The following is a 19,779-nucleotide window of genomic DNA, read 5'->3' as shown; positions in this document are numbered from 1 at the left end:
CTCACCGCTCACCTCACCTCACCTCACCGCTCACCTCACCTCACCGCTCACCTCACCTCACCGCTCACCTCACCTCACCTCACCGCTCACCTCACCTCACCTCACCGCTCACCTCACCTCACCTCACCGCTCACCTCACCTCACCTCACCGCTCACCTCACCTCACCGCACCGCTCACCTCACCGCTCACCTCACCTCACCTCACCGCTCACCTCACCTCACCGCTCACCTCACCTCACCGCTCACCTCACCTCACCGCTCACCTCACCTCACCGCTCACCTCACCGCTCAGCTCACCTCACCGCTCAGCTCACCTCACCGCTCAGCTCAGCTCACCGCTCAGCTCAGCTCACCGCTCAGCTCAGCTCACCGCTCAGCTCACCACCCAGCTCACCACCCAGCTCACTACCCAGCTCACCACTCAGCTCGCCACTCAGCTCGCCACTCAGCTCACCACTCAGCTCACCACTCAGCTCACCACACTCCACAGCTCATCACTCAGCTCACCACACTCCACAGCTCACCACTCAGCTCACCACTCAGCTCACCACTCAGCTTACCACACTCCACAGCTCACCACACAGCTCACCACTCAGCTCACCACACTCCACTGCTCACCACACTCCACTGCTCACCACACTCCACTGCTCACCACACTCCACAGCTCACCACGCTCAGCAGGTTTAAGCCTGGATACTACTGGCATCATAGACTCAACACAATGCATGACTGCACGGTTAAATAGGCGAGCGGGGACCACTACTTTCGCACCTAATGCCATCCTGATCATGGCCATCATCACCATTGGGTAGACTAATGTCTTTCAGTGTTCTTAACACAATTTATAAACGTGCGTTTAGAGAATTTAGCTGCTACACATGTCCACGTGATCGGCCACTTTCTTGAACTTTCATTCGTGATAGTCAGGTCGCTTCTGAAAAATACCTTTATAGCTCAGTTTGTTTCAATTACCTTTTATTGTTCACTTAATGCTTTCGTGACTGCAGGAATTCATATTCTTTGGGTCTTTCGGTAAAGTCACGGAGATAGGTTAAAAGAAAATAACAACAAATAACAACTACCACGTTTCGATCGCAACACAAGCGTTCGTCATCACGCTTGTGTTGCGATCGAAACGTCGTAGTTTTAATAATGTAATTTTTTGGTTATTTCCTTTGAACCTATCAACGTGACTTTCCCGAAAGACCCAAAGAATATCACCTTTAATTATTTTCACAACTTTATATCATCAAATATCAGAAGCAAAGCAGGCTTGAGCCTCGACCCTGGATCAGTGAGTGGTTTGCGCAGCCGATTGTTGATGTGTAAAGCTGCGTGGCCCTACCCGTTCACGCTGGCGGGACGTGTTGAAGAAGTCTCCTCCACACTGTACCCCAGCAGACATGACCTGCCCGTTCACTCAGTGGCGTTTACCATTCAAACTTTTGGGGCTGACAGAGGCGGGGTGAGGATCAACTGCTGCGCTGCGAGATCGAACTGGCAACCACCGCATTTGCCAGTCGAATGCGGGAACGAACAACACCACGGCAACATCATTCCAATGTGTGTGCGGAATTCCATCTTTATTTAGAAAGTATCAATTCTCTTTGTGAATGCGTATTAACGTTGTTCACTTGGCACCATTGTTGCGTGTTCAGTCTCCATTCACGGTCGTTGGTGACAAAGAGAACGAAAACGGAAGGGGTGCACACACAATACTAGGATGATCTTGATTTTAAAAAATATGTAAATCAATGGGCCATTACTCTCTGGTTCTTTCGGTACAGTCGCGTAGGTAGAAACAAAATAATAATAATAGATCACGACGTTTCGATCGCAACACAAGCAGCCGTTCTCAGGCGGAAAAAAACAGCGAGAGAGCTGTTACAACAAGGTGATAAAGGTTATAACCTTGTTGTAACAGCGAGAGAGCTGTTACAACAAGGTGATAAAGGTTATAACCTTGTTGTAACAGCGAGAGAGCTGTTACAACAAGGTGATAAAGGTTATAACCTTGTTGTAACAGCGAGAGAGCTGTTACAACCTTGTTTTAAGAGCTGTTACAACAAGGTTGAAACAGTGGAACTGCTCGTTCAGCAGTTCAACTGCTGGATTATTTTTTTCCTCCTAAGGATGACCGCTTGTGTTGTGATCGAAACGTTGTGATCTATTATTATTTTTATAATAATAGATCACAGACACTCGCCAGTGGAGTGGACAACCTCCCGTTGCCATGGCTACGGGGCGGCCCGTTGGGTTCCAACCGTGGACTGTCGTTACGAACCAGTGGGCCACGTGACCACCCCACGTGGTTGAACACGTGGGCCACAGTCGAGTCTTACGAGGAGGAGCAGTGCAGCCGCTCTCTGCTGTTGTGATCGCGATCGAACGGCAAAGATGGATGTGTCCAGATGCAACCCGTACCAAGTGATGCTCACGATGGCGTCTTTAGTCGGATTTGTCACTTGGCAAGGGGTGATGGAGCCGGCCATCTGGCTGCCACCCTCCATACTAAAGGTGAGCGATCACCTGGGGGTTAATTCCCTGATTGGATATCTCGATAACCTGGGTGGCAATGCTGCTAGTCTTGGAAATCCCGATGATCTTGGTGGCAATGTTGCTCCTCTTGGAAATCCCGATGATCTTGGTGGCAGTGCTGCTCTTCTTGGAAATCCCGATGATCTTGGTGGCAATGTTGCTCCTCTTGGAAATCCCGATGATCTTGGTGGCAGTGCTGTTCTTCTTGGAAATCCCGATGATCTTGGTGGCAGTGCTGCTCTTCTTGGAAATCCCGATGATCTTGGTGGCAATGTTGCTCCTCTTGGAAATCCCGATGATCTTGGTGGCAATGCCCCCATGGCATATTCCGACTTTGCTTCGACCGATTTTCCGAGCCAATCGATACCGGACAGCAACGAGAGAGAAGACGTCCCCGCCGAGCAGAGGCCGTGCGACATTCAACCACCGCCGGAGCCGCGAGAGCAGCACCGACATAGCCTCTTGTCGACCGTCATCTCCGCAATCAGCACGGGATTCAGTGCAGTGCAAGTGATCGCGTGGATTTGGGCACGCAAGGTACGTTCATCGCACCGCCGCACTACAACAGTCAAATAACACTTTAGCGTGGGGGTAGCGGTCAACTTTAAAATAAGTTAATATCAAATTTGTATACAGTAGATCGATCCCGGAGGGCATTTTGGTCGATTTGAGGCCGCCTCCCCCGCTACTCCCCTGCGCCCCCGCTACCCCACCCCACTACCCCCGCTACCCCCCCCCCACTACCCCCTCTGCTACCCCCCCACTACCCCTCACTACCCCCCCCCACTATCCCCACCGCTACCCCCCTCCGCTACCCCTCTCCGCTGCCCCCCTCCGCTACCTCCCCTGCACACTCCCCCTCTACAACCACCACCACCCGAACCAACCCAACCCCGTTTTGGAGGCAGGTACGGGGGACCTGAACAGCGTCAGAATCTCTCTTGAGACTGGAGCAGTCCGATAAGCTATGAGGCTGTTTTAGTCTTTCACAGACGTCCAGTATGGGCGGGTCAGCAAGTTGTAGCGGCAAACAGAGCCGCGGGGCCTGCAGGAGAATGTGCGAGGCCTATAACAGGTCTCTATTCGGATGTTGCTGGCACGGCATCGGACAGGCGCATTAGCTAGTGAGCAGATGAGGCGACGTGACACATCGTGACTTAGTCGTTGTGTCCCTCTGGCCGCGGAGGGTGATGTGGGTGCGGACTGGGATGGTGGGGAGTTTTGGCCATACTTCACCTGGCTAGTCATTAGATCCGGTTCAGGGAGAGGGACGGACAGAGCGCATGCCCGGAGCTCCGTTTGTTTAAAATCATGGCCAGACGCGCAGCACGGCGTGATTCAGAAGTGTGCAGGGAAAGTTCGTTGTAAAGTGTTGCTCAGAGCAGTGTTGTGTAATTATTCAAGAAACACCTCTTACGTTTTATAATACGAGCAAATTAGGAATCAACGAGCTAGCATAAATAATGTTCGTACCTGTACGTCGAGTAATGTTTCTGAACTCCATTTGGAAATACGGAGCGTGAAGAGTTTTTTTTTGCATGCCAGAGATTCCACATCGTTAACGGGAGTGCGTGTGTGTGCCTCTTATTGTGCATCTTGGCTGTTGCTCTGAGAACAGAAGCCGCGTGATGGCGGCCTGAGCCCACAATTGGTGCGGAAGGCGTTTGTCAACAATTCCAAGGCCCGCTATTTCCAAAGGAGGAACCCGCGTGGGGTGAGTCGCAACACTGGGGGCGCACACAGCCGACAACACAACGCTCGTTGCTCGCGATCCACCGATGAGTCCCAGTGAGAAACGATCACGGGGAAACATTTATTATACTTCTTTTGTTCTTTCGGTAAAGTCAAGTAGAATGAGAATAAAATAATAAATTGATGAAATAAAATAACACAATAATATTCTCACGACGTTTCGGCCATAGCGGGAAACAGAGCCGTGGGGCCGAAACGTCGTGAGAATATTTTTGTGTTATTTTATTTTATCAATTTATTATTTTATTCTCATTCTACGTGATTTTACCGAAAGAACCAAAGAAGATGAATCATTGCAGTCACGAAAGCTTTAAATCGATATTTATTATACTTTTGATTTAAAGCTTTCGTGACTGCAGTAATTCATATACTTAGCTCTTTCAGTAAAGTCACGTTGAAGGGAAACAATAAAATATATAATATATATAAATAATATAAATATATAAAAATATAAATAATATATATAAATATATTTTTGTTCATATATTATATATTTTATTGTTTCCCTTCAACGTGACTTTATAAAATAATAAAATATATAGAAATATATATTATTGTTTATATATTATATATTTTATTGTTTTCCTTCAACGTGACTTTACCGAAAGAGCTAAGAACATGAATTACTGCAGTCACGAAAGCTTTAAATCAAAAGTATAATAAATTTCGATTTAGAGCTTTCGTGACTGCAATGATTCATCTTCTTTGGTTCTTTCGGTAAAGTCACGTAGAATGAGAATAAAATAATAAATTGATAAAATAAAATAACACAATAATATTCTCACGACGTTTCGGCCCCGCGGCTCTGTTTCCCGCTATGGCCGAAACGTCGTGAGAATATTATTGTGTTATTTTATTTTATCAATTTATTATTTTATTCTCATTCTACGTGACTTTACCGAAAGAACAAAAGAAGTATAATAAATGTTTCCCCGTGAATATATATAATATATATTATTGTTTAATATATAAACAATAATATATATTTATATATATTTTATTATTTTATAAAGTCACGTTGAAGGGAAACAATAAAATATATAATATATAAACAATATATATACTTATATATATTTTATTATTTTATTGTTTCCCTTCAACGTGACTTTACCGAAAGAGCTAAGAATATTTATTATACTCATCGGTTCTTTCGGTAAAAGTCACGTAGGTAGAAAAATAATAGATCACGACGTTTCGATCGCAACACAAGCAATCGTCATCAGGTGGGACAACCACAGCAAGACCACCTGATGACGATTGCTTGTGTTGCGATCGAAACTTCGTGATCTATTGTTTTTCTACCTACGTGACTTTTACCGAAAGAACCAAAGAAAATGGATTCCTGCAGTCACGAAAGCTTCAAATCAAGATTGAAACAAATATTGTTTGACTGGGTATTGCATTGTACATTCCTGCATCGTACATTATACATCACACATACTTGAAGATACAAGTTCGATTATCGCGATCTGAAACTGAAAAATGCTAATCAGATGCCATGCGTAGAAATTTTGGGTTGGATTGGAAATTGAGCTGTGTACATATCTGTCCATTCCATCCCTGGATTCCTCCCCTATCCATAAATGGTTCTGCATTCACGTGAGCCTATTGTTACAGTTGTCATTGTGAAGCTGACGGTGATTCTGATCACAGTTCTGTCGTAGAAATATACACAGGTCTGTGCGTAACTCCGTACGATTGCAGCAGCTGAAATAGAACGCGACTTTGTCCCGCGTGCAAACCCAGGTGATGGTTATCCGCAAGCTTCTCGTCAGCAAGGAGGACGCTGGGAGGCCCCGCAAGATGAAAGACTTCGCTGGCAGCGTGATGACCGGAAGAAGACGTGTCCAAGACGGCGGTGGCCCAGCGAAGACAACGAGCCCTTGGAGTCTTCCCAGCCTGCCAAGCTGGATTCGGCGGCAATAGCGAAATCGGGATAGAACTGTTATAAAACTGGGGGAAAAAAAATAATAATAACAAAAACATGTTCATTTATTATCTACTACAATAAATATTTATTTCCGAAGAAAATCACTTGTGATATTTCTTCTTGGTTGGTTCACTGCTTTATTTACACACCTGTGTTAAAATCCTATGGTTTACAATGTTTTTAAAAATAAAACTCATAATTAAGGCTATGGGGTTGTCACAGAAGCCGCGGTCATCACGTGAGTTGTGAATTTCAGGTCCGCTATAACCTGGACACGACTGCAGAAATATTCAATCAAGTGCTCTCGAAGTTGGACTATCAGTAAAGAGGAGCCCTGGCAACCACGAGCAATTGGTCTGTGCAGATACACGCAGACACAGAGATACTACCACGTTACAGACACGGAGATACACAGCGATACAGAAGCACAGATACCACACTCTATAGCTCGCCACACTTTACAGCTCACCACACTCCACAGCTCACCACACTCCACAGCTCACCACACTCCAAAGTTCACAACAACTTACCCCACTCAGCTCACCACACTCCACAGCTCACAACACTCCACAACTCACCACACTCCACAACTCACCACACTCCACAGCTCACCACACAATTCACCACACTTCACAGCTCACCACACCCCACCGCTCACCACACAACTCACCACACTCAACACACCACACTCCACAGCTCACCACACTCCACAGCTCACCACACTCCACAGCTCCCCAGACTCCAAAGCTCACCACACTCAACTCACCACACTCCCCACGCTATCGCTATGAGCCCCACATGCCGCTCACCACACTCATGGTATGAGTAAATTAAGTGAAGTTATTTCCTTTAGCTCATCGTCTGCTTGCAGCCCTAAGCCAGTGGTGGAAGTTCCACATTCCTGTGGCGGAGCCAAAGGCAGTACTTATTTCAGCTTTCCTGAGGGGATAATGGGCTAAGTTAACCACCATCCATGGACGTTAACTAGTAATCTTCCGATTAGCTCAACTGGCACTGGATTAGATTAGATGGGATCCCGGGGTTGGTAATATGCGCCACGGAGGCGAGATTTAACTCTCGCACCTGGCATACAGGATCCCGACCCTGACGCCTGCTGGATATTTGGAGTTTGCATGCCTCTCTCCCTGTGGTCGTGTGGATTTTTCTCCTGGTCCCTCCGGCTTTTCCCCCTCCACAATTAGAAACACTTCGTTTGAGCTATTTTGTGATAGCAGGTCACATCTGAAAACAAATGGCTATATTGCTCAGTTGGCCTTACCTGGTAAAATAAATAGTAGTTCATAGCTTTGGGAGGCCCTCTCTGGCAATTTCAATATCTTGTCTTTATTGTTTTACTACCACCAATGGTCATTACCAACACTGTTGTTATTTACCTTGGATATGTAATTTCTTTTTAACACGTAGGCTTTCGCGACCAATATTATTCATAATAAAGGTTTTTGGGTTAGATCGCGTTTATTTATAAATGTGTCGTAACCCTCCACCACCCGACACGGCCAATCAGCAAAAAAGTGTCACGTTGACAAAAGACAAATAATTCACTACTTTAGCCCACCGGTGTGTTGAAGAGTGAATCCACATTTACAGTTTGAGTACGACGTTTCGCTGGTAAATACATCCAGCATCATCGGGCAATTTGCCAGAATGGTAAAGCCCTCGCTTGCTCCCGGTTTTATATAGAGCAGCAGGGTGACGTCATCACTTAACTCATATCAGGTGCAGTGATTAGAGGCGGAGGGGGGGTATTGTAATTATATAATCGATTAGTAATCAGTCATTGGTTATGATTAGTAATGAGTTCTCTAATTAGTCTTTGCCAGTAATAATTAGTTTTACACACCACTGCAACATTGTCAAAATCAATTGAGTGTCCTTGTTGACAAGCATGTTCTGCCACTGCCGACAGTTGTGTTTGAGATAATTTAATATTTCTCTGATGTTCTTTTAGTCTTACACTGATGTTACGTCCCGTCTGCCCAATGTAGCAGCTGCCACATAAACAATTAATCCGATATACACCTTCTGTTGATAATTTAGGTAATGCTTCTTTAGTGCAAGATACTAGTTTTTGAATTTTGTGTACTGTACCAAATCTTACTGTAATGTTTTGCTTTTGCAAAACACGGGCTAATTTGTCAGTTACTCCTGAGATGTATGGAATTTTTATTGTTTTAACAATCTGGTCGCTTTCAGCAGTATTGCTTTGCGATCGTGATTTGGCATTCAGTGCTCTGTTAATTTGAGCATTATTGTAGCCATTCTGTCGTAGTGCGTCTTTAACGTGCTTAATCTCTCTCACTAGACTCTCACCATCTGACACTGTTTTAGCCCGATGTATGAGCGTCTTGATAAGAGAGGATTTCTGAGCTGGATGATGATGTGATTCTGCATTCAGATAGGCATCAGTGTGCGTTTGCTTTCTGTAAACGCTGTGTGTTATTTTACCGTTTAAGCCATGTCCAAGCAAAATATCTAGGAATGGGAGTGTGTTATTCACCTCCATTTCCATGGTGAACTGGATGGCCGGATTTTGTGCATTGAGATGATTTAGAAAATCATTAAGTGTATCTTTACCATGTGGCCAGACAACCAAAGTGTCATCCACATATCTAAACCAAAAGGATGGTTTTAATGTGCTCGAGGCAAGTGCTCTTATTTCAAAGTTTTCCATGTACAAATTTGCTATAGCAGGGGATAAAGGAGAACCCATTGCTGCTCCTTCCTTTTGTTTAAAGAAATCCCCTCTCCATAAGAAGCAAGTGTTATTTAAACAATGGCCAGCAAGTTTCGGAATATCTTTTGGTAAACCGGTATTCTTTACTAGTGTATCAAGTAATATAAAACCTTGTATATGTTTGGTCATTTTTGTTATCCAGTGCAGGATGAGGGCCTCACCGTGCCACGTGAGCTGCTGGGATTAGCTGCCCATACTTCAACGCACTAGTAGTCAACGTGGGTTAGTCGAGCCGAGAAGTAAAGAGCGATGTCATGAATTTCACTACACTGCCCTCTGCTTCCCCTACACGTAAGCCACTTACAAGAAACTGACATGCACATGGCCACCCATCCAGGCACTATCCAGGTTCAACCCCACTCAGCATTGATGAGATCTGTGCATTTTGGGCCATTTTATCAAAGGCTATACAGTAATGCATTAGAAGAGCTAAATGAAATGTTTTGGCCAATCCCTCATATAATGTCATACGGCATATTTACCTGTATATTATAGATGCTACTGTATTGCAATATATTTACCTGCACATTTTAGGCACAATTGTACAACACACGATTATGCCAAAAAAATATATCAGTTTGAAAATGTGGAAAACTATATTGTCTTGTTTTTATAGGTCTGGCAGCACTGAAGAAATAATATAACAAAAAAATCTAAACAGCGTGCATTTCAGGTGAACGGGACACATCTCCGGTTACCGCCGGTGTCAGGGAAAATCTGAAACCACCAGGACCCATTCACATCTGTAAACTAAGAGCATAGGGCATATGACCGTGCATGTATTCAATGTATTATAAGAAAAGCAGGGCTTTTCACAGACGAGCATTTCAGGCTTTAACCTGAACCAAAATAATCCCATTTCAGTGTGTCTGGCGAGACGACACTGTGCAGTTTGACATAACTCGCAAATGTCTTTATGCAGTGCCGTGGCTCATAGTGGTTTTTTTCTTTAAATGCGTTTTCTAAAAGTAAATATAAAGCGCATTTTTGTATTTTAAGACTGACCTTTCATGAATAAAACTTCCATCGATAACAATGTACGTGTATTCTAACAATTGCCAAACAATTTGTACCCTAAAACCGTACAAACATATTACATATGTGGGATATTAAACGGACAGTCGAAATTGTAATTGAGCAATAATACGTATTGTATTCATCCTGTGAAGCCTGGACTGAGCTCGACTGTTTTTTTTAATGACGGTTCGATTCCCAGCCTTGGCAAACCAGTGGTGTTCGATATCTGTGCAACCCCGATCCTCACTAACATTCACCGACCTGTACCGACCAACAAGATAAAGTATCGTCAAAAAAACCTCCACGGTCTACATGGCGTGGAGACGAAGCCTCCATCCAGGAGTGTAAGTACAGGGGGTCTGAACGATAAGCGTCATGTCGAACATGCCAAACGTTGACGCGCGTGTGGTCGTGGCAAGACAGGGCACGTGAGGCGTCTTGGGACACACGCCCAGTTGCCAAGTAAAATCTGCCACACACACACAGAACACTCCCTCAGATGGAGCTGTCCAGGCTAATCTCCGGAAAAAAATATTCACCCCCTGTCAGAGGTAGGGGGCAGTTGTCTGGGGATTTGGGGGGGGGTCCCAGGAAAATGTCATGAAAGATTAAGCCCTGGAAATGTCCATATAAAACCCAATGTACATGTACGGTTACGTTTTGCTAATCCACTGCTGGATGGTCTCCTCTCCACGCCGTGCGGGTCGTGGTAGGGGGGGGGGTGTATTTGACCATACTTCACCACACTCTTTGGTTCTATTCCGTAAAGTCACGTAGGTAAAAAATAAAACAACAAAAATCACGACGTTTCGGCCACAACACAAGTGGCCTTCATCAGGCGAAGGGACCGTACTGTCCACGTTAGTAAGTGCAGACTTGATGTTGTTTGTTATCAGCTACGTCCGGACGGGACTGGAACTCAGGTAGTCCACAAGGCAGTGGTCCACTCACGGCTGCATCACCACTCCCCCCCAGGCACGTGGCAATAGTAACAGTGATGATGGCCATGCCTCGGTTGGCATTAGATGCGAATGAAGTTCAACATTCATACGTAGGGCTGTCCCGTGCTGTCAAACCATACAGTAGTCCCCGCTCGCCCATTTAACCGTGCAGTCATGCATGGCGATGCATCTATGATGCCAGTTGCATCCAGTCTCAAACCTGCTGAGCTTCCGAGATCAGACGCATTCCGAGTTTATTTTCTCCAAAACCGGAAAACCATTATCACCATCATCCTCCCTTCCCCTCCAAGTTCCTAAACACGGTGTAACCTTTCTCAACTCGGGACGCGTACTGCACGTACAGGTGTGTCACGCAAGCTCGCATCCATTCTACAAAATACGAAGAGAGTGGCGATGTTTGTTGCCGGCCGCTCTGGTGTCGTTTTCGGGCCTCCTTGCGTGTGCCACACCGCGCTTGCCGACACCGCGGTCCTTTTAAATCGTCAACGGCAAGTCGGTGTGTCAAGTCGGTGTGCACGTTGATGAACGTAAATCCGTGCGAATTGTCAACGCTGCTGATACACACACACACGACAAAGATCCCCCGTGTAGCCTGTAACAGACTGAAGGGGCAAGTGCTGTTAGCGAGCAGCACCTATTGAAGGCCGGAATGGTACACGAGGGGGGGGGGTGTGGGTGGTCAGCACCACGCCCGGCCGCCTTTGTCTCCCCAGTGATGATGTTTACGCACCGCACCAGGTACTCATTTGAGGCCGTGAGCGGTAATCGAACTCTGGGTTCGTGGCGCAGCGTAGCGCTAACCGCTGCACCACCGCTCCTCGCACAGCACGCGCCCCGCAAGTCACCAAGAGTCGTCGAGAGGGTGACGATGACGACAGTGGCGGCGTCTTCGTCGCCTCGCCTCGTCACCCACCATCATCATCATCAGAGTTACACATCTGGGAAACGTTTTACTCACCAAGGGATTCAGACCGCTCGATCACCATCCTCCTCCTGTTTAACACGTAGGCTTTCGCGACCAATATTATTCATAATAACGGTTTTTGGGTTAGATCGCGTTTATTTATAAATGTGTCGTAACCCTCCACCACCCGACACGGCCAATCAGCAAAAAAAGTGTCACGTTGACAAAAGACAAATAATTCACTAATTTAGCCCACCGGTGTGTTGAAGAGTGAATCCACATTTACAGTTTGAGTACGACGTTTTGCTGGTAAATACATCCAGCATCATCGGGCAATTTGCCAGAATGGTAAAGCCCTCGCTTGCTCCCGGTTTTATATAGAGCAGCAGGGTGACGTCATCACTTAACTCATATCAGGTGCAGTGATTAGAGGCGGAGGGGGGGTATTGTAATTATATAATCGATTAGTAATCAGTCATTGGTTATGATTAGTAATGAGTTCTCTAATTAGTCTTTGCCAGTAATAATTAGTTTTACACACCACTGCAACATTGTCAAAATCAATTGAGTGTCCTTGTTGACAAGCATGTTCTGCCACTGCCGACAGTTGTGTTTGAGATAATTTAATATTTCTCTGATGTTCTTTTAGTCTTACACTGATGTTACGTCCCGTCTGCCCAATGTAGCAGCTGCCACATAAACAATTAATCCGATATACACCTTCTGTTGATAATTTAGGTAATGCTTCTTTAGTGCAAGATACTAGTTTTTGAATTTTGTGTACTGTACCAAATCTTACTGTAATGTTTTGCTTTTGCAAAACACGGGCTAATTTGTCAGTTACTCCTGAGATGTATGGAATTTTTATTGTTTTAACAATCTGGTCGCTTTCAGCAGTATTGCTTTGCGATCGTGATTTGGCATTCAGTGCTCTGTTAATTTGAGCATTATTGTAGCCATTCTGTCGTAGTGCGTCTTTAACGTGCTTAATCTCTCTCACTAGACTCACCATCTGACACTGTTTTAGCCCGATGTATGAGCGTCTTGATAAGAGAGGATTTCTGAGCTGGATGATGATGTGATTCTGCATTCAGATAGGCATCAGTGTGCGTTTGCTTTCTGTAAACGCTGTGTGTTATTTTACCGTTTAAGCCATGTCCAAGCAAAATATCTAGGAATGGGAGTGTGTTATTCACCTCCATTTCCATGGTGAACTGATGGCCGGATTTTGTGCATTGAGATGATTTAGAAAATCATTAAGTGTATCTTTACCATGTGGCCAGACAACCAAAGTGTCATCCACATATCTAAACCAAAAGGATGGTTTTAATGTGCTCGAGGCAAGTGCTCTTATTTCAACGTTTTCCATGTACAAATTTGCTATAGCAGGGGATAAAGGAGAACCCATTGCTGCTCCTTCCTTTTGTTTAAAGAAATCCCCTCTCCATAAGAAGTAAGTGTTATTTAAACAATGGCCAGCAAGTTTCGGAATATCTTTTGGTAAACCGGTATTCTTTACTAGTGTATCAAGTAATATAAAACCTTGTATATGTTTGGTAATTTTTGTTATCCAGTGCAGGATGAGGGCCTCACCGTGCCACGTGAGCTGCTGGGATTAGCTGCCCATACTTCAACGCACTAGTAGTCAACGTGGGTTAGTCGAGCCGAGAAGTAAAGAGCGATGTCATGAATTTCACTACACTGCCCTCTGCTTCCCCTACACGTAAGCCACTTACAAGAAACTGACATGCACATGGCCACCCATCCAGGCACTATCCAGGTTCAACCCCACTCAGCATTGATGAGATCTGTGCATTTTGGGCCATTTTATCAAAGGCTATACAGTAATGCATTAGAAGAGCTAAATGAAATGTTTTGGCCAATCCCTCATATAATGTCATACGGCATATTTACCTGTATATTATAGATGCTACTGTATTGCAATATATTTACCTGCACATTTTAGGCACAATTGTACAACACACGATTATGCCAAAAAAATATATATCAGTTTGAAAATGTGGAAAACTATATTGTCTTGTTTGTATAGGTCTGGCAGCACTGAAGAAATAATATAACAAAAAATCTAAACAGCGTGCATTTCAGGTGAACGGGACACATCTCCGGTTACCGCCGGTGTCAGGGAAAATCTGAAACCACCAGGACCCATTCACATCTGTAAACTAAGAGCATAGGGCATATGACCGTGCATGTATTCAATGTATTATAAGAAAAGCAGGGCTTTTCACAGACGAGCATTTCAGGCTTTAACCTGAACCAAAATAATCCCATTTCAGTGTGTCTGGCGAGACGACACTGTGCAGTTTGACATAACTCGCAAATGTCTTTATGCAGTGCCGTGGCTCATAGTGGTTTTTTTCTTTAAATGCGTTTTCTAAAAGTAAATATAAAGGGCATTTTTGTATTTTAAGACTGACCTTTCATGAATAAAACTTCCATCGATAACAATGTACGTGTATTCTAACAATTGCCAAACAATTTGTACCCTAAAACCGTACAAACATATTACATATGTGGGATATTAAACGAACAGTCGAAATTGTAATTGAGCAATAATACGTATTGTATTCATCCTGTGAAGCCTGGACTGAGCTCGACTGTTTTTTTTAATGACGGTTCGATTCCCAGCCTTGGCAAACCAGTGGTGTTCGATAACTGTGCAACCCCGATCCTCACTAACCTTCACCGACCTGTACCGACCAACAAGATAAAGTATCGTCAAAAAAACCTCCACGGTCTACATGGCGTGGAGACGAAGCCTCCATCCAGGAGTGTAAGTACAGGGGGTCTGAACGATAAGCGTCATGTCGAACATGCCAAACGTTGACGCGCGTGTGGTCGTGGCAAGACAGGGCACGTGAGGCGTCTTGGGACACACGCCCAGTTGCCAAGTAAAATCTGCCACACACACACAGAACACTCCCTCAGATGGAGCTGTCCAGGCTAAGCTCCGGAAAAAAATATCCACCCCCTGTCAGAGGTAGGGGGCAGTTGTCTGGGGATTTGGGGGGGTCCCAGGAAAATGTCATGAAAGATTAAGCCCTGGAAATGTCCATATAAAACCCAATGTACATGTACGGTTACGTTTTGCTAATCCACTGCTGGATGGTCTCCTCTCCACGCCGTGCGGGTCGTGGTAGGGGGGGGGGTGTATTTGACCATACTTCACCACACTCTTTGGTTCTATTCCGTAAAGTCACGTAGGTAAAAAATAAAACAACAAAAATCACGACGTTTCGGCCACAACACAAGTGGCCTTCATCAGGCGAAGGGACCGTACTGTCCACGTTAGTAAGTGCAGACTTGATGTTGTTTGTTATCAGCTACGTCCGGACGGGACTGGAACTCAGGTAGTCCACAAGGCAGTGGTCCACTCACGGCTGCATCACCACTCCCCCCCAGGCACGTGGCAAGAACACAGAAATAACAATAGTAACAGTGATGATGGCCATGCCTCGGTTGGCATTAGATGCGAATGAAGTTCAACATTCATACGTAGGGCTGTCCCGTGCTGTCAAACCATACAGTAGTCCCCGCTCGCCCATTTAACCGTGCAGTCATGCATGGCGATGCATCTATGATGCCAGTTGCATCCAGTCTCAAACCTGCTGAGCTTCCGAGATCAGACGCATTCCGAGTTTATTTTCTCCAAAACCGGAAAACCATTATCACCATCATCCTCCCTTCCCCTCCAAGTTCCTAAACACGGTGTAACCTTTCTCAACTCGGGACGCGTACTGCACGTACAGGTGTGTCACGCAAGCTCGCATCCATTCTACAAAATACGAAGAGAGTGGCGATGTTTGTTGCCGGCCGCTCTGGTGTCGTTTTCGGGCCTCCTTGCGTGTGCCACACCGCGCTTGCCGACACCGCGGTCCTTTTAAATCGTCAACGGCAAGTCGGTGTGTCAAGTCGGTGTGCACGTTGATGAACGTAAATCCGTGCGAATTGTCAACGCTGCTGATACACACACACACGACAAAGATCCCCCGTGTAGCCTGTAACAGACTGAAGGGGCAAGTGCTGTTAGCGAGCAGCACCTATTGAAGGCCGGAATGGTACACGAAGGGGGGGGGGGGGGTGTGGGTGGTCAGCACCACGCCCGGCCGCCTTTGTCTCCCCAGAGATGTTTACGCACCGCACCAGGTACTCATTTGAGGCCGTGAGCGGTAATCGAACTCTGGGTTCGTGGCGCAGCGTAGCGCTAACCGCTGCACCACCGCTCCTCGCACAGCACGCGCCCCGCAAGTCACCAAGAGTCGTCGAGAGGGTGACGATGACGACAGTGGCGGCGTCTTCGTCGCCTCGCCTCGTCACCCACCACCATCATCATCATCAGAGTTACACATCTGGGAAACGTTTTACTCACCAAGGGATTCAGACCGCTCGATCACCATCCTCCTCCTGTTTAACACGTAGGCTTTCGCGACCAATATTATTCATAATAACGGTTTTTGGGTTAGATCGCGTTTATTTATAAATGTGTCGTAACCCTCCACCACCCGACACAGCCAATCAGCAAAAAAAGGTGTCACGTTGACAAAAGACAAATAATTCACTACTTTAGCCCACCGGTGTGTTGAAGAGTGAATCCACATTTACAGTTTGAGTACGACGTTTCGCTGGTAAATACTTCCAGCATCATCGGGCAATTCGCCAGAATGGTAAAGCCCTCGCTTGCTCCCGGTTTTATATAGAGCAGCAGGGTGACGTCATCACTTAACTCATCAGGTGCAGAGATTAGAGGCGGAGGGGGGTATTGTAATTATATAATCGATTAGTAATCAGTCATTGGTTATGATTTGTAATGAGTTGTAGATTAGTAATTCTTTAAATCAAAATGTAATGTGTATTATTTAATAATACGCTTCCAGGCCGCACTAAGCCGGTAGCTGTCAGAGCGATTAAAGTTGTTCTTGTTCCTCTCAATTTCAATGGATTCTCTAATTAGTCTTTGCCAGTAATAATTAGTTTTACACACCACTGCAACATTGTCAAAATCAATTGAGTGTCCTTGTTGACAAGCATATTCTGCCACTGCCGAGAGTTGTGTTTGAGATAATTTAATATTTCTCTGATGTTCTTTTAGTCTTACACTGATGTTACGTCCCGTCTGCCCAATGTAGCAGCTGCCACATGAACAATTAATCCGATATACACCTTCTGTTGATAGTTTAGGTAATGCGTCTTTAGTGCAAGATACTAGTTTTTGAATTTTGTGTACTGTACCAAATCTTACTGTAATGTTTTGCTTTTGCAAAACGCGGGCTAATTTGTCAGTTATTCCTGAGATATATGGAATTTTTATTGTTTTAACAATCTGGTCGCTTTCAGCAGTATTGCTTTGCGATCGTGATTTGGCGTTCAGTGCTCTGTTAATTTGAGCATTATTGTAGCCATTCTGTCGTAGTGCGTCTTTAACGTGTTTAATCTCTCTCACTAGACTCTCACCATCTGACACTCAGTGAGTGTCAAACGTCGTACTCAAACTGTAAATGTGGATTCACTCTTCAACACACCGGTGGGCTAAAGTAGTGAATTATTTGTCTTTTGTCAACGTGACACTTTTTTGCTGATTGGCCGTGTCGGGTGGTGGAGGGTTACGACACATTTATAAATAAACGCGATCTAACCCAAAAACCGTTATTATGAACATCCTCCTGCTGCTGCTGCTGTCAAAGACGACTCTTTCGATCGCGATAACGCTGCCTATGATTTCCTTCGATTGATCGATGACGACGTCAACGACGATAATAACAATAATGGTTAATTAAAATCAGCAAGAAGTGAACTTTTTGAGTCTCCGGCTGAGAGTGAGTGGAGGCAGCGGGCGCGTTGTTTGGCTGAGCGCGACAGCGCGGGTTGCCGTGGCGACGAGACGCAGGGCACCCTCCTCCCCTCTCCGCCCTTACAGGGGGCCTCGAGCAGCCCCACCACCACTCAGCTCACCACACAGCTCACCACTCAGCTCACCACTCAGCTCACCACTCAGCGTACCACACTCCACAGCTCACCACTCAGCTCACCACTCAGCTCACCACTCAGCTCACCACTCAGCCCACCACTCAGCTCACCGCTCAGCTCACCACTCAGCTCACCACTCAGCTCACCACTCAGCTCACCACTCAGCTCACCACTCAGCGTACCACACTCCACAGCTCACCACTCAGCTCACCACTCAGCTCACCACTCAGCTCACCACTCAGCCCACCACTCAGCTCACCGCTCAGCTCACCACAGCTCACCACACAGGTCACCACTCAGCTCACCACTCAGCTCATCACTCAGCTCACCACACTCCACAGCTCACCACTCAGCTCACCACACTCCACAGCTCACCACTCAGCCCACCACACTCCACAGCTCACCAATCAGCTCATCACACTCCACAGCTCACCACACTAAGCTCACCACACTTCACAGCTCACCACTCAGCTCACCACATTCCACAGCTCACCACACTCCACATCTCACCACACTCCACTGCTCACCACACTCCACAGCTCACCACGCTCAGCAGGTTTAAGCCTGGATACTACTGGCATCATAGACTCAACACAATGCATGACTGCACGGTTAAATAGGCGAGCGGGGACCACTACTTTCGCACCTAATGCCATCCTGATCATGGCCATCATCACCATTGGGTAGACTAATGTCTTTCAGTGTTCTTAACACAATTTATAAACGTGCGTTTAGAGAATTTAGCTGCTACACATGTCCACGTGATCGGCCAATTTCTTGAACTATCATTCGTGATAGGTCGCTTCTGAAAAATACCTTTATAGCTCAGTTTGCTTCAATTACCTTTTATTGTTCACTTAATGCTTTCGTGATTGCAGGAATTCATATTCTTTGGGTCTTTCGGTAAAGTCACGTAGATAGGTTAAAAGAAAATAACAACAAATAACAACTACCACGTTTCGATCGCAACACAAGCGTTCGTCATCACGCTTGTGTTGCGATCGAAACGTCGTAGTTTTAATAATGTAATTTTTTGGTTATTTCCTTTGAACCTATCAACGTGACTTTCCCGAAAGACCCAAAGAATATCACCTTTAATTATTTTCACAACTTTATATCATCAAATATCAGAAGCAAAGCAGGCTTGAGCCTCGACCCTGGATCAGTGAGTGGTTTGCGCAGCCGATTGTTGATGTGTAAAGCTGCGTGGCCCTACCCGTTCACGCTGGCGGGACGTGTTGAAGAAGTCTCCTCCACACTGTACCCCAGCAGACATGACCTGCCCGTTCACTCAGTGGCGTTTACCATTCAAACTTTTGGGGCTGACAGAGGCGGGGTGAGGATCAACTGCTGCGCTGCGAGATCGAACTGGCAACCACCGCATTTGCCAGTCGAATGCGGGAACGAACAACACCACGGCAACATCATTCCAATGTGTGTGCGGAATTCCATCTTTATTTAGAAAGTATCAATTCTCTTTGTGAATGCGTATTAACGTTGTTCACTTGGCACCATTGTTGCGTGTTCAGTCTCCATTCACGGTCGTTGGTGACAAAGAGAACGAAAACGGAAGGGGTGCACACAATACTAGGATGATCTTGATTTTAAAAAATATGTAAATCAATGGGGCATTACTCTCTGGTTCTTTCGGTAAAGTCGCGTAGGTAGAAACAAAATAATAATAGATCACGACGTTTTGATCGCAACACAAGCGGCCGTTCTCAGGCGGAAAAAAACAGCGAGAGAGCTGTTACAACAAGGTGATGAAGGTTATTATGAAGGTTATAACCTTGTTGTAACAGCGAGAGAGCTGTTACAAGGTGATAAAGGTTATAACCTTGTTGTAACAGCGAGAGAGCTGTTACAACAAGGTGATAAAGGTTATAACCTTGTTGTAACAGCGAGAGAGCTGTTACAACCTTGTTTTAAGAGCTGT

General features: G+C 45.6%; 1 protein-coding gene across 1 annotated transcript; it reads left to right on the top strand.

Moving 5' to 3' along the window:
* The first annotated feature begins 659 nt into the window (after positions 1-659).
* On the top strand, positions 660-7,695 carry LOC142923311 (uncharacterized). The gene is made up of 3 exons (XM_076064373.1): positions 660-3,075; positions 4,157-4,252; positions 6,037-7,695. The coding sequence occupies exons 1-3, from the start codon at positions 2,398-2,400 to the stop codon at positions 6,214-6,216; spliced, it is 954 nt and encodes a 317-aa protein (XP_075920488.1). The 5' UTR covers positions 660-2,397; the 3' UTR covers positions 6,217-7,695.
* Positions 7,696-19,779: the final 12,084 nt, after the last annotated feature.

Source organism: Petromyzon marinus, unplaced genomic scaffold (assembly GCF_048934315.1).
Source record: "Petromyzon marinus isolate PM22_M1 ecotype Great Lakes invasive population unplaced genomic scaffold, UKy_Petmar_22M1.pri1.0 PM_Scaffold_41, whole genome shotgun sequence".
Classification (NCBI taxonomy): Eukaryota; Metazoa; Chordata; class Hyperoartia; order Petromyzontiformes; family Petromyzontidae; genus Petromyzon; species Petromyzon marinus.
Note: the sequence above shows the minus strand (reverse complement) of the source record. Positions and strands in the feature narration are given on the sequence as shown.

Bases quoted from the DNA above. Each gene is read 5' to 3' on its own strand.
- LOC142923311 (XM_076064373.1), top strand. From the start codon at position 2,398: ATGGATGTGTCCAGATGCAACCCGTACCAAGTGATGCTCACGATGGCG. The intron at 3,076-4,156 runs GTACGTTCATCG...CTCTGAGAACAG, and splicing joins CGTGGATTTGGGCACGCAAG to AAGCCGCGTGATGGCGGCCT. The intron at 4,253-6,036 runs GTGAGTCGCAAC...GTGCAAACCCAG, and splicing joins AAAGGAGGAACCCGCGTGGG to GTGATGGTTATCCGCAAGCT.